This window comes from Rhipicephalus sanguineus, chromosome 4 (assembly GCF_013339695.2).
Source record: "Rhipicephalus sanguineus isolate Rsan-2018 chromosome 4, BIME_Rsan_1.4, whole genome shotgun sequence".
NCBI lineage: Eukaryota > Metazoa > Arthropoda > Arachnida > Ixodida > Ixodidae > Rhipicephalus > Rhipicephalus sanguineus.
Window position 1 is genome coordinate 43,164,124 of NC_051179.1, and position 16,188 is coordinate 43,180,311.

Here is a 16,188-nt window from a genome sequence, read left to right on the forward strand (position 1 = left end):
ATTCATGTTCCCGCCTCTGTGCCATAATCTCCACAGCACTCAGCAATAGGAACCTTGCGCTTGCTCTGCCTGCTGTCGCTCACCCAAGACGGCATTCCATCCCAGGAGTACAAGACCCTCACGCAGCAGTTTTTACAGGTGACTAGCCTCTGCGTGCCTTTGCAGTGCGTTTTATACATTTCATTGAAAGCAGGAGAGAAAGTTAAGGGCACTCAATGTACAGTGCAGGTAATCAATGCCATCACTGAACTCTCACTATTACAAGATGTAATAATCTAACTTGAGAAAAATATTTTCAACAAACTGTTAGTTGCAGTTCCGTACAACTGCTTTTGGTTTTCTCCTCTCTTTGTTACGCTGTCTGCTGCATGCACATTATACCACACTTTACCAACAATGAATGAAAGAGGGGGGGATTGATCGTGGGCTGTTTTTGTTTTTGTTTGACACAGCCTAATGAAACCAACAGACAATGAAGCTAAGGAGGGTATAGGGGACGCTACTTGTATGTTTTTAACTGTAGTACAGTAATGATCACATAAATGGAAAGGAATTAAAGTGGATGAAAAATCAACTTGCCGCAGGTAGGGACCGAACATGCAACCTTTCAGACAACGCATCCGATGCTCTATCAATTGAGCTACAGCAGTGGTTGCTTTCCCATCCACTTTATTGGGTATTTATTTATGTTCTGTTTAATCCTGAGAGTGTTAGCCAGCGCCGCTCACAGCCACGATGGCGAGTGTGGAACGCTCTTTTGTTGCCAGCTGGTGTCACGTAGCACGTGATCATATTACGAGCTGGAAGCTGACCAATAAAACCCTCGTATACCACCTAAGGCATCAAGTCTGCCAGAACAAGATCCTTGCTATAATCAATCATCATACACACACCACTGCTGTGCATGCACAGCTATGTAGCATTGTTAATGCTGTGGTAATCGTCATTTGTAAGTCAGCTCTTTCGTGTATCGCATGCTTTAACTATCTGTTCTGACAGTAATGTACATTGTGACATAGCCTGCCAAGTGTGCCCACACGTCATTATGTGTAGGTCTTGTCCTTATGGTCATTGCATTATGGTGTATGTCTACTTTTATGTGCAGGCACACTGCGATGTCGAAACAGTAATTTTTTGTATTTGTTTGCTGTTCAGCAGAAGATGTATTTCCTGCTAAAAGGATGAATACACAGTTAGGAACGTGAGAGACGATAAGGTCGTCTGATAAGGTGTGAGCTTAGTTGTGTTCTGTTCATTTGGAAGCATATATATTGTCTCTATAGTCTTTGTGATTGTACTGCAAGCTTAATTTTAGCTACATGTAACGTAGAATTTCGTTGATGATTTTGGTGCCTAGTGGTTCCATTCAAGCAGCTTGTTTCTTCGTAATGTAGAATATTATAGGTCTGACACAAAGACGACGACAATGACAGAATGTGCAGCTGGCTGAAGTAACACGCTATTCCTTGTGTAAAACATTCAGACCAGTCCTCTGTGTTTTTCACCTCTGCGGTGCATGGAACGATCTTCAAGGGCTGCAGATTTGTATAGAATAGTATATGCTCGGTTTCCTTGTACAGATGCTTTCATGCTCTTGCATAGGTCGGCACTGTAAGAGAATACTCACTCACACTCACTCACCCCAATATTTTCAGCCTTCGCACTCACTCACGTTCATACTCACGCCTACTCACACTCATAGGCACTCACTCACGTTCATACTCACGCCTACTCACACTCATAGGCACTCACTCACGTTCATACTCACGCCCACTCACACTCATAAGCATTCACTCACGTTCGTACTCACGCCTACTCACACTCATAAACACTCACTCACGTTCATACTCACGCTTACTCACACTCATAGGCTCTCACTCACGTTCATACTCACGCCCACTCACACTCATAAGCATTCACTCACGTCCATACTCACGCCGAATCACACTCATAGACACTCACTCACGTTCATACTCACGCCTACTCACACTCATAGGCACTCACTCACGTTCATACTCACGCCCACTCACACTCATACGCACTCACTCACGTTCATACTCACGCCCACTCACACTTATAAGCATTCACTCACGTTCACACTCACGCCGACTCACACTCATAGACACTCACTCACGTTCATACTCACGCCTACTCACACTCATAGGCTCTCACTCACGTTCATACTCACACCCACTCAGACTCATAGGCACTCACTCACGTTCATACTCACGCCTACTCACACTCATAGGCACTCACTCACGTTCATACTCACACCTACTCACACTCATAAGCATTCACTCACTTTCATACTGAACCCTACTCAACCTCACAGGCATTCGCTCACGTTCATACTCACACCTACTCACACTCATAGACACTCACTCACGTTCATACTCACGCCTACTCACACTCATAGGCACTCACTCACGTTCATACTCACGCCTACTCACACTCATAGACACTCACTCACGTTCATACTCACGCCTACTCACACTCATAGACACACCCATTCACGTTCATACTCACGCCTACTCGCACTCATAGGCACTCACTCACGTTCATACTCACGCCTACTCACACTCATGAGTGCTCACTCACGTTCACACTCACGTCCACTCACACTCATGAGTACTCACTCATACTCACACTCACAACGTTCAAATGAGTGTGAGTGAGTGCACTCATGAGTGAGTGTGCAGAGTTGATCTTTTTTGTAGTCGTTGAGTGAGACCGTTCGGGACGAACTGGTGACGTTGAGTCCCAGCGAGCCTGGCAGTTCTCAATATTGTTAGGGTGGAGTCCACGTGCATTCACTTGGAGAAAAATCTGATGCTTCTAAGTCCACGTGAATCCGGCTGAGGAAACCTCTCTTTAGCCTGAATGTGAGTGAGCTTGGCTGAATAGTGTTTTAGCGAGTTTGAGACCAAGTGAGCCCATAAGAAGCAGCATATTTTTTGAGTGAACGAGTGAGTGTGTGCCATAAACTTTGCCGACCCCTGACAGACATTCCTTGGTGCTTTTAACTTACCTTCATACTAACCACAACTCTCACTCCTGAGTACTTACATTCAAAGTCATGCCGACTACCACTCAAAGGCACACACCATGGTTCCTCAATCACTCAGTTTTATTTACCTACCCACACTAACCGATACGTCCATAATAAGGTCTACTCCCACTAATGGCGCTAACTCATGTTCATACAGTCATACTCAATTACAGTCATACTCAGTCATACATTCGCACTTATATCCATATCTACTCACACTCGCGTATACTCACACACATCGGTAATCACTCATCTTCATACTCTCGTCTACTCTCATTCATCGGCTCTCACTTTCATACTCACTCTACTCGCACATTTGGGTACACACTCACTTTACTCACTCCACTCACCCTCATTGGTGCTCACCCACTTGCATACTCTTTTATATTTACAGTCATCGGGGCTCACTTACGTTCATTCTCATTTCCACTCACAGCCGTCGATACACACATTCACCGGCACTCACTCAGGTTCATACTCATGTATACTCACTCATCAGCACTCACTCACGTTCGTACTCACTTCTACTCACACTCATGAGTGCCCACTCACGATCATACTATGCCTACTCGCACAAATCAGTACTCACTCACGTTCACTATCGCCTACTCGCACTCACTGGTACTCACTCACGTTCATAGGTCTACTCACGCTCACGAGCACTCAGTCACTGTTATACTCACGCCAACTCACACTCATCGGTAGTCACTCACGTTCATAGTCGCGTCCTCTTACCTTCGTCGATACTCACATTCATACTCACGTCTATTCACTTTCATGAGAGCTCACCTACGTTCACACTCACGTCTACTCACAGTCATCGGTAATCACTCACGTTATACTCATGGCAACATACAGTCGATACTCACGTTCATTCTCAGGTCCACTCACTCTCGTCAGTACTTACTCACATACAGCTCCCTTCTACTCACACTCAACAGTACTCACTCACGCTCATAATCACGCCTACTCACACTACTCGCACTCATTGGTATTCACTCCCGTTCATACTCACGTCTACTCACACTCATGAGTACTCACTCACGTTCACACTCACGCCTACTCACACTCATGAGTGCTTACTCACGTTCACGTCCACTCACACTCACGAGTACTCACTTTCATACGCCTACTCACACTCATGAGCACTCACTCACGTTCATACTTATACCTACTCACACTCATGAGTGCTCACGCACGTTCATACTCATGACTACTCACTCTCATGAGCACTCACTCATGTTCATACCTACTCACACTAATGAGTGCTCACTCACGTTCAAACTCACGACTACTCACCCTCATGAGCGCTCACTGACGTTAACACTCACGTCCACTCACACTCATGAGCACTCACTCACATTCATACTCACGCCTACTCACCCTCATGAGTGCTCACTCACGTTCATACTCACGCCTACTCACCCTCATGAGTGCTCACTCACGTTCACACTCACGTCGACTCACACTCATGAGTCCTCACTCACGTTCATACTCACATCTACTCACACTCATGAGTACTCACTCACGTTTACACTCACGCCAACTCACCCTCATGAATGCTCACTCACGTTCACACTCACGTCCACTCACACTCATGAGCACTCACTCACGTTCATACTCACAACTACTCACACTCATGAGTACTCACTCACGTTCATACTCACGCCTACTCACCCTCGTGAGTGCTCATTCACGTTCACACTCACATCTACTCACACTCATGAGTACTCAAGCACGTTCACACTCACGCCTACTCACGCTCATGAGTGCTCACTCACGTTCACACTCACGTCTACTCACACTCATGAGCACTCACTCATACTCACACTCACAACGTTCAAATGAGTGTGAGTGAGTGTGAGTGAGTGCACTCATGAGTGAGTGTGCCGAGCTATGCGCTCTTGCAAAAGCATTTGCTGTTCATGAACAGCTGCGTGTGTCCTCGTTTTAGAGCCACGGCCATCACCACATGTGGACGTTCTACCTCCTGAAGAAGCTTGGCCTCTGCCAGGATCAGGGAGCAAGCCGGATAGGAGGGGCTGCGGCTTCGGCTATGGCTCCGACCCTCGCCAGCAAGGTGGCAGCGGCCATGGCATCGCTCCCCAGGGCGACACGCTTCAGCGCTATCACCAAAAGGCTCAGTCTGGTAAGGATGTGGTAACTTTCAACCACAACGCTGCTCTTGTTGGGAATGGGACCTGCTTAATGCTAGAGCAGGTCATTCTGGTCGTGCACAGACATTATGATATTAAAGCTTTGAGTTTCAGAACCTTACCTTAGCTGTTTTGATTATGCTGTCCTTTTCTTTATTATTGCCACTATCTCTAGCGTTATAATTCCGTATATTTATTTATTTATTTATTTATTTATTTATTCAAAATGCCTTACAGGCCCATTAAAGGGCATTGAGTAAGGGGGGCATCAGTATATACATTGCAAAAAAAAGATACAGACAGAAAGTAAAAAACAAAGAACAAGTTTTTTATTTATTTGTTTATTTATAATACTGTAAGCCCTCGCGGGCTACACAGGGGTTGGAAAGGACATTATACAATACTATGTACAAATCAGTTGCAAACGTCGCTGAAAAACTTCAGCTGATTCACAATCAACAGTGTTGATCAAGTTTGATAGCTCAGCAAACTCTATTATATCCCTTGAGGTGGTCACTTTTATCTGTTGTCATTTCTTTGTTAAGTCTTTCGTGGTTTGAGAGAGCTTGCTTACTTCTTGCCTTGATGCCTTACCTGCAACTTCAGTTGCTGCTTCAGAAATCAGTCTAGTTACAGTTTCGTTCATTTTTTCCATGTTGTTAGCTTTTCTTGGCTCCGTGTTGGTTCTTGGGGGCAATTATAAGTTCGTCTCTTTTTATTCTGACTATATCCTTACCATCAAACACATATCTTTTTGACAAATTTGTAACTGCTTTGTTTTTAAAATAGATGACACAGCAGAAGTACTGGTGCATACCACTTATCCAATGAATGGCCAGCTGTACTTTTAGAAAATCTCTAAAGGACCTTTATATCCAATAAATTCAATTGAATATTATTTCACAAGCATATAAAAAGTGTTTCTAAAACAGGTCATGAATATAACAAAAATTTATTAGCAGTGTTACTGGGCAAATCAATTAGTAATAACGGTTTCATATTTTGAATAACGTTTACAAATGTGGCAAATTGAGCTTTTCTTTTTCCACTGATAATTAAAAGAGGAGTTAGCTTTCATAGGAAGGGCATTGCTGCATTTGGCATATTGCGCTTTGAAAGTTGTGACCCTCGAGACACAACAAAATGAAGACGTGGTTTGCGCAGCACAGTTTTTCAAGGCAGCAAGCAGAGACAATGTTGCTGCTGAAGCCTTTGCATCAACATGGAAGCAGAGTACAGGCATTCATTTGCAATAAGAGTTCTCATCGCATTAACCAAGTGCAGTGTTACAGGGTGTCGTGACTTACAGTGTTTATTTTGTTCACTTCTTTGGTATCGTAGCAACATGAAAATGGGCACACATCTAGGGAAAATATCCTAATAGCCTTCGATGCGCATGAGTGCTTGCACTAGTATATCACGTTGTTCACAGGCCATTCACGTGCTGTTGTCATTCTCGTTTCCAGATTCCACCCAATGCCGGTGATAGCTATGACCTCAAGAATCCTAGAGACATGGGTTACGTGTTCAGTGGTGCCTACATCCCAGTGGTGTCCAGACTGGTGGAGCAAGTACGTACCATGGTCTTTCGTGGGGGAATCACGTTCAGACCACTTACAGGTGTCTATGTTGTGGGGCCTTAGCACTTCACTCGATACACGAAAAGAAACAGTCCTAAAAGCATTCCAGCCTGCCTAAACTGCATAACAAAACGTGTTAGGAAGCGATTGAAAATTCATTAGATTTTTTACACTAAAGCCATAGTAGGATCTACCAGCAAAGTGAGACAAATGCTTGGCTTTTCTTCACAGTTATCATAGAAACCTATTCATTGATAGCAATAATTGTTATAAGTATTGTTACAACTAAATGTTAACTAATAATTGAAAACAGTATGTTACCCAGCTAAACCTAGCATTGCTGTGTGTTCATCGCCAGTTGTACTATTTAACAAAGACAAGGTGTCATAATACTGTGAACAATTACCTTATTACAGATCCTTTTGAAAGATGGCATTCATGGCTACGAAGATGCCCTGAAGCTTCTACCTGGTTCAACAACAACGTACACCAATCCACATTCTAAAGGTGCTAATACTTTGCATATAGTAGTGTTCTGATTGCCAATGTGTGTTAATTTGTTCTGTTTGTATACGGGATAGATACAGTGAATTGTGTTTGAATGTTATTGTTGACGACACCTTCTCGTTATCGTCAATTTAATTATAGACTTCCATTCATACTGTACACTCATTTGCCATTTGTTGCTCCCATTCGCAGATCCTTCGCAGGCTAAGATTGTGATGGTGTACTTCCTGGGAGGTGTGACATTTGCAGAGATTGCTGCACTCCGGCTTTTAGGAAAACTGAAAGGTAAGGAGCTGGCATGATAACTGATTTCATTGCTTCTTATAATAATACCACTGGCAATCATAAAAGTCACTCGAGGTGTGATTTATTTATTTATTTATTTACAGGATACCTGCGTTGCCTCAAAGGCGTTATCGCAGGGGAGACATCTGTATGATCATATGCTACATGTTTTACAGTGAAAATAAGCAACAGAAATACATGAAACAAGGTTAACATCAAGATAAACAAGTGAAAGGACAATAGGTTAGCATGTTCAAAGGTAACATAAAGTTGGAACAAAAACTAGCACAATTATACATTATTGTAAACACAATCGGGAATAAAAATCATGATTATCAGGTACAGAAACGTAGTCTTCCGGTAACAGGTTCCAATCTCGAGCAGTTTGTGGAAAAAAAGATCTGGAAAAATGATTTGTGTTGCAGCTGTATGCGCGCACTTTCTTGGAGTGGTCGTGCCTAGTCGAGACGTAGGATGGTTCCGACAAATAGGTGCGGCTGTTAATGCCTGTTTGATTATAAAAAATACGGTGGAAAAATTTGAGTCTTAAGTTTTTTCTTCTAGCTGTTAAAGTTTCCCAGCCCAGTAATGCTTTTAATTCAGTGACACTTTGAAAAGGGCAGTAATTACTGGAGACGAATCGTGCAGCCTGATTTTGAAGCTTTTCTATTGCTTTTATCAAATAGTCCTGATAAGGGTCCCAGATCATAGAGGCGTAATCTAGGATAGATCTAACATGTAAAAAGTATAGTGTTTCTTTGACATCTTTGGACGCTGATTTGAAATTTCTGCGAATAAAAAACAACATTTTACTTGCTTTAGATATTGTGTGTTGGATATGTTCGTTCCATTTTAGTTTCGGCGTAAAGTATACCCCGAGGTATTTGCACTCTGGGACTGTGTTTATCGTTGTGCCTTCAATTGTGTATTTTGTTTGACGTTCCAATTTCTTGTTTGAAAAGCGGATGTGATTACATTTACTAATATTCAAGCTCATCTGCCACCGCTGACACCAATTTACTATTTTATCAAGGTCGGTCTGCAGGATTGTTATATCTGATATAGAATTAATTTCTCTGTAGACGACGCAGTCATCTGCAAAAAGTTTAATGGGGGACTGTATGTCATCTACAATATCATTAATGTATATGAGGAACAACAGTGGCCCCAGAACACTGCCCTGGGGCACTCCCGATGATACTGTTATGTATGATGAGCTACAACCATTAAGGACTACACACTGTTTACGACCGTTTAGATAGTTACAAATCCAGTTTTCGGTTTTATTATGTATGTTTAAGCCCTTTAACTTAGTATTTAGCAGGCGGTGACATACTGTGTCGAACGCCTTCCTGAAATCGAGGAATAGTGCGTCGACGTGTTTATTATTGTCAAGGGATTTACCTATATAGTGTTGAAATTCAACTAATTGAGTATTACATGAGTGACCGTTACGAAATCCGTGCTGTGACGCAGTAAAAAAGCTCATTGATTCAAGGTATTTAAATAATTGACTGTATATTATGTGCTCAAAAATCTTGCAAGATACCGACGTTAAGGGAATGGGTCTGTAGTTTTCCACCAGTCTTCTGTCTCCTGATTTAAAGATAGGATTAGCAGCCGCGATTTTCCAGTCCTGTGGAACCAACCCGGTCTTATAAGACATTTGAAATACAATACATAGATACTGTGCGATAATACCATGACATTTCTTTAGCATATATGATGGAATTCTATCAGGACCGATAGCTTTTGAGGTGTCCAGCTCCCACAAGAGACAGTCAATACCGTTTACATCTATGGTTATTTCAGGCATCCCGTCGGCGGGGCTAACATTGGAAGAAAGGGATGCAGCTGTACCGGTGATTATACCGTCAGAAAATACCGATTTAAAGTAATGATTAAACATTTCAACCTTTTCAGCGTCTGTCGTTGTAGTAGTTCCATCGGATTTTTTTAGAGCTGCAATGGAAGTGTCATCACTTCTGCTTGTTTTTACATATTTACATAATATCTGTGCACTTTGACAGTGGCAGATGAATATTTTATAAGCGCAGTCTTAGATGTGCAAAGATACAAGATTCATACTAAATTTTTACACCATGTATATCTGGTGTGAAGTCCTATTGCAGGGAAATGCCTAGGACACAATGATCCAGTATGGTGTTTTGCAGAACCAATTTGTTTGTCTAATATTGCCGCACAGGGCCTTATTATGCCACCTGCTAGCCTTCTGGTTAGTTCAGATATTACTGGAATGAATGCTCTTCCAGCAAACTGGTCCCGGTTTCGATAACTATTTATACCTGAAAAAAATTCTCCTCTGCAAAGCTTTCTTCCCGAGAAACCTGCATTGGATTTCTTCGTAGCATTGTCCTCCTCTCGAATGGATTAATTTTCCCTTTCATGGCACAAAGGGTCTCATTCCTATGTTGCAGCATTTGGCTGTTCTTGACATTCATGTTCAGCACTACTTTAAACCTACATGAGATGAACAAATCTTGGCTTTAACGCACGTATAAAGGGGATCATTCGCACCCATTTTCATGTAACTCTGATAAATCCTGCTTGTCACACCAGTATTGAACTAGTGAATTTTCAATGTAATGCAGATTGAAATGCCAACTCCTTAGGCGACAGCCATGCTTTGGTTTGGCACCCACTATGCCTCATGCTATAACGTCCACTAATTTGAGTTCTTTTCTTTGAAATGTTGTTTTTCAGGTTACCACATACTGGTTGCAACGACCGCTACCATCAACGGCAACAGCCTACTTGAAAATGTCATCATGAAGGGGCGATAACAATGGGCACAACAGGGTGGGGCCGACATCGTCCCGGTTCTAACACAGCCGTGCACACCTGCACCGCTGCATTAGCTTTTTGTACTGGGGTCACTGGCCATCTCGTGAGGCATTACATGCCCAAATGTGTCACCAGAACTCTGCAGCACCTCTCGCGAATTTAGCCACGTCTTTGCCGTCTTCCACCGTTCTTCTTTCCACGTCATGGCGGATGCATTCGTTCGCACCCACTACACTGCATGGAGCACCATCAATACTTTGCCTGCCATTAGATATTCGCTATTAATCGGTTTTATGAAGATTCAAGCTTGGGCAAGTATGGTTTACCCCGACTGCAGGAAAGAAGTACCGGGCAAATTGGACACAAGTATGGGACACAATTTTAATGTCACCTAAAGAGTTGCAGCCCCAGGATAGGAATGCACGGTAGCATGCAAAAAATTAGTATTATGTCTATAAATAGCTCCTACATTCTGTCAATAGATCGACTGTAAATAGCGCATTGATTGTTCACTATCCTCTATTCTGTTCACGTCGTTTGGTGCGCGATTGTTACAACCAGTATTATTTTCTGCTTTGCCAGTTGCTTCGGCAAACGTGCTCCGCATGTCTTATATGACAAAGCCACCTATGGTGGCCTTTATGTGCAGTGGTGTTGAATTAAATGTACATTGCAATGCCTTGCGAAGAATGAGGCACTGTGAAGAATGGAAACATAGAAAAGAGCCTTTATGATTTGACAAGCATCTGAGCACTTGCCACTATGTACTAGTAACTGTAGAGACAATTCCTTTGCAGTGGGGAAAAGGACATAAGCGATGTAGTATATACTGCTATCGAGTGCAAGTTAATTAAATTGGGAGCAACTAATAGCTAACTGGGGCCACTGGAGCACTTCTTTTAATTGTCATTTTGCCATTTGTTATGACGCTGCCAGCTTCGACGCCTATTTTCAGTCGGAGGCCTACCTGTACCATGTTTGTTGATGAGATTTGTGACAATGCGATATTGCACTGTTACTTGCAAAGGGTGTTCAACGCTATACTTTGCAAGTTCATATTTGTCCACGATAGTGCATAGCCGTTGTTTGTTTGCTTTCCACACCATAATTCTCAGTCGCCCTACTTATCATACAGATAGTGCGCTTGATCAAATTGTGTGGAGCTGTCGAAACATAATTGTGGAGTTGTGCAACCAGCCACATTGTCTGTGCAGTTTTCGTGCTGTCAGTTTGGCGCTTGCACTGTTAACCGATGCATACGCCGTGTGAGATGCAAACGTTTGTGTCGGTGTCTCTTTGTAAGTTCACCTGGCTTAAAGGGGTTCTGAACCACCTCTTGTGCTTGGTTGAAGAACACATTCGGTGGAAAGCAGACGCTACTGTGAACAGCTCAGCCAAATCTTGCAGTCGTGCAAGGCAAGGATAGTTCACAAGTGGAGCACGAAATGGACACTTTCTCAAGCGCGCCCTCTCTTCATACAGAGGCTCGCACTCACGCTCTTCGAAGGGCTATTATACTTCAGATCTTGTGTCACACAACAGATTGCCGCTACTGGCCGATAGCTGACATAAGCCAAAAGTGGTGTTTGGATCAGATGCGTTTCTTGCCACTGGGTGCCGCCACGTGCCGGGGCCATGCTCTGTAGTGTGCAAAATTACATAGTAGCAATACTAGCGCACACTGGAATAATGAAGTGAGAGAGCTATAGAGTTTCATGACATGCGCTCATGATCATGACATGTGCTCATGATCATGATTTGCCCCTATGTATCTTCATGCTTGCCCGTCGGGACGGAAGAGGAGAGAAAGAGCTTAAATTAAAGCGTGCGACAAATCCCTGTAACTCTGCTCGTACTTGACAGACTCAACAAATTTTTGCAGCAATCGATTCGTGAGGCTATAAACTCTGATACTGAGGTCAATGGATCATTACTTGGAAAAGTGGTTCACGACCCCTTTAACAGTGGTTGGAGATCACTTGTGCATCGCTGTTCACAGCAGGGATGTAACCAGGATTCTCTATGTATGCGTGCTTGCAGTTAATAATTGTTGGGTTTTTACATCCCAAAGCCATATGTATGCGTGGTTGTATAAAATGTAAACATACAAATAGAAAAATTTGGGGGGGGGGGGGGGGTTCAAACTCCAAACCCCCTCCTCTTGTTATGTCTGTGGTTCAAGGGTAAGCTGGATGTGCTAAAGATACTAAACGATTACAGTTGGGCAGGACACCAATTGTGCACATGAATTAGACACCGTTGTAGTACTCGCATTTGAAAGTATGACACGAAAGAGAACACAGAAACTTGTACAGTGCAATTTAGTCACGTACTGTTTAAGAATTTGTAAACCTTTGTGGCCCATATATTAGTACTGTACTAACACGTTTAGAAGGTGGTGCTAGCAGTGCGTGACGAACGAGTTACCAGACAATGCTGTGATCACATTTCATTTTCGACTGACTGTGCCTACTGGTGTTTTCTGGTGTCGACACCATACTTGTATTTTGCCAGTCCGTCGAACGCATGCTGGAGCACTCGGAAGGCAGTGTAAGCTTGATCGGAATGCATGTGTGGATTGTTCATGGCTAGAAGTCATATATTCAGAAATTCGACGATTTTGCAACCATGGACTGTGATCCAAATAAGACAAAATGGTTCACTGTAGTGTAACAGAGACACTTGAAGTGTTCCAATAAGGAAATTTGTCATTGTCAAGGTCCGATGCAGACAAGTCCCCATGTTGGAGCGTTGGCTGCAGGATGAAGCTTTTCTTGTTTACGCACTGTTGATTAAAGCACAGGGAGGAGTTTGAGGCAGTTTTATGTGACATTGAGCTGTGAAAGCGGGCAACTCGATATTGAGTTGATGTGGTCTCTCTGTGTTTAATGATAGCTTCGTTTATGTACTGATCACTTTTGCACATAACATTAGACCAGACATCTCTTGCCTTTGCCACAAACACGCACATTGTATTCATTCACTAGTTATTGTACGTAAACATCAAACCCCTTTTTCTGATTACTTAAAAAACTCACTTGGTGCAAAGCTCCTTCCTGTCAGTGGATCAAAAGGGAGTTTGAGATTGTCCGTAAAATACTTACTGTTTATGGATTGCTGGGTTGCCAGCGTTGTTGACGGCAGTAACAAATCCAGAAAGAGTGGCTTGTGGGGCCTTGTCCAAATGCACTTGAAGAAAGTTTGTGTCGCGTGTTGAAGGAAAAACCTGCAAAGACTGCGCGTCAAGAATTTTCTTTTTCACTACCATGGTGTTAACCAGGAGTTATCAGAATGTGCTGCCTGTGCCATCCAGCTAAAATCAATATAACAAATTTTGTTGTTTCTGTAAACTTCTCTAGTAGTTTATCATTCAACAAATGGTAATGTGTTTATGAACGACTTGAAACTGCCTAACGTCTTGCCATATTTTCTGTCAGCCTACATACTTTTAGTTAATGATCAGTTTGCTCAGCAGTAATGACTTTTAGCTCTTTGCACATATTATCATTCTCTTGGTGCAAATGATTTGGTTTTCTGATCTCGTTTGACTATACTCAGAGGCCTTAGCATTTCATACTGACACTAGTGAGAAATACATGCATGTTGTGGAGTTGAAATTGCTTTTGAAAATATGGAAGTACGCTCCGTTATTTTATTGTGCATGTGTTTTCAGTTTCATCACAAAGGAACTTTTAAGTATGCTTGTTTAGAGAGATACACTAAATTAACTTAAACTTATTAAGTACTCTTTCAAAATTCAAAAATTGCTGACAACAATTCGCTCATAAAAATTCATGATAATCGCTGATTATTGCTTGAGGAAATGAACATCATTCTGTCGCTGAACTTTGCACCAAAACCTCAATGCTTGTACAGAAGTGTGACATCACAAATTTTAACATATTTTGTCAGTGCTAGGGCTGTCGGCGTTCAGTAGAACTTCTTCAAACTTGCCAAGTCCAGTCCTTGGCTCCCTTAGAATACAATGTAGACTGCTATCACCAATAAGAAATGAACTAGGCTCAAAAAGTGCACCGTTAATGTGGATGACATTGTGGCAAAATTTGTTGTGCCTCTAGTTTTCGCATTTTGTTGATGGTTTGTTGAGCCTGTTCTTAATGACGAAACTGATTTTGTTGGAAGGTACTGTTGAATGGCAATTCACATGCAAACATCAATACATATTTTCCTTTTAATGTCCCTTTAAGCTTTGATCCCACATTAGCACCCGCAGCTGTGTGTGATATATTCCAGTTATTTGTCAATTCCAGCTTTAAGGGACCATCATTTTGGGAGGGGGGGGGGGAAGGCAGGGAATGACTTGTAAAGTATGAATTATCGGAAGTTGAATAAAGCATGGTTTAAAATGATATAAATAGTTTGCCTAGTTGTGTTTGAACAGATGTGCAAATAAGATGAGCAAAACAGAACTGCAGACATACTACCTGCTTGCGTGCACACTATTTTAGCAACACCATTTGGTGGCTTTATATGAAGCATCTGTGTTCTCCGAACTGCTGTTCATGGTCAGATTCGTATATCCTGGTGAGCACCAAACTTTTCATTAAGTGATGGACATTGTTCTACATAACTGAACTGTGCAAGTTCAGAATTGGATTGAAAACACAGTGGGCCAACTAAAACATTGAAAAATTTATATGAATTGGAATTTTGAATAGTTGGAGTTTGGATGTGTTCACTCTATTAACCAGGCTCAGTGGCTGCCCGTCGTGGTAACTTAGTGGGTCAGGTGTCGTGTTGCTACGCTTGAGGACGCGGGTTCAAATCCCAGCCACAGCAGTTGAACGTCAATGTGGGTGAAATGCAAAAACACCCAGGTACTTATATTTGGGTTCACACTAAAAAGCCCCACGTGGTTGAAAGTAATCTGGAGTTCCCCACTATGGTGCACCTTGATCATAATCATATAGTGATTTTGGAACGTAATACCCCAGAAATTATTATTTAGGCGCAGTTGCTGTGGTGTTTGGCAGCTGAACGTTTGGTCGCAAGCTTGTCACCCACTGTCGCCATTTTCAGATGGCAACAGAGTACAAAAACGCTCGTGTACCGTGGCTTGGTTGGTGGTTCGAGATCCTCAGCTGGTCGGAACGAATTCAGAGCTCTCCATTGAGTCATCCCTCTAAGCCAACAATGAATACAAGGATGTTAAACCCCAAAATGAAATTAAAATTTGTCTGTATGGCACATTTCAACTTTATTGAAATGTTCAGGATACATTAAAATCACCTTTAAATTTGACCAAGTTAAAGTGTTTCCATCTCGAAAGGTACCTCCTGCACACATTATACTTTTCTTCTAATATGGCAGTTGGTTGATTCGTTTTCAGTTTTGAAAGCTCTGAACCAGGGAAAGCTGACTGATAAGGAAGTTATTTTTCTGTTTAAATTTAAAAAAATATAAATTTGCAGGCACCCATTGTAGGCAAACAGTACACACAACCACCTTTTCATTTCATCACTGAAAAAATTAAGGATTAGACTGAAATCCAGTCTCTAACTGTCTGCAAGCGTGTGGACTCTGTCATGGCAAGCTTTGCACAACATTTATTCCTTGTATATGAAATAAAAACTGTCTCTCAAGATTTTGTATTGCACTTATGAGCCCTAGGTTATGTAGGTATTCTCAAAATGGAAAGGCACAACTGCTGTATTTTAAAGTGGGGCGTTTAAGTTCAGTTTTTAAGTATCAGCAAAGTTTTGAATAAGTATCAGCTTTGTAGTGAAGTCTGAAAGCAAAAAAAAATACAAGATGTCCAGGGAGAAGGCACAGCAAGCAGATGATT

The 16,188-nt window shown here is 42.3% G+C and overlaps 1 protein-coding gene across 1 annotated transcript in view; it reads left to right on the top strand.

Annotated features, from left to right (window-relative positions):
* Positions 1–14,840, top strand: part of LOC119389840 (vacuolar protein sorting-associated protein 33B) — a 32,080-nt gene extending 17,240 nt beyond the window's left edge. Inside the window, exons 14-19 of the mRNA XM_037657238.2 lie at positions 37–138; positions 5,004–5,198; positions 6,672–6,776; positions 7,202–7,292; positions 7,485–7,577; positions 10,302–14,840. Coding sequence (XP_037513166.1) covers positions 37–138; positions 5,004–5,198; positions 6,672–6,776; positions 7,202–7,292; positions 7,485–7,577; positions 10,302–10,381 — 666 coding nt within the window. The 3' untranslated portion in view covers positions 10,382–14,840. The remainder of the gene's footprint in view (positions 1–36; positions 139–5,003; positions 5,199–6,671; positions 6,777–7,201; positions 7,293–7,484; positions 7,578–10,301) is intronic.
* The last annotated feature ends 1,348 nt before the right edge of the window (positions 14,841–16,188 follow it).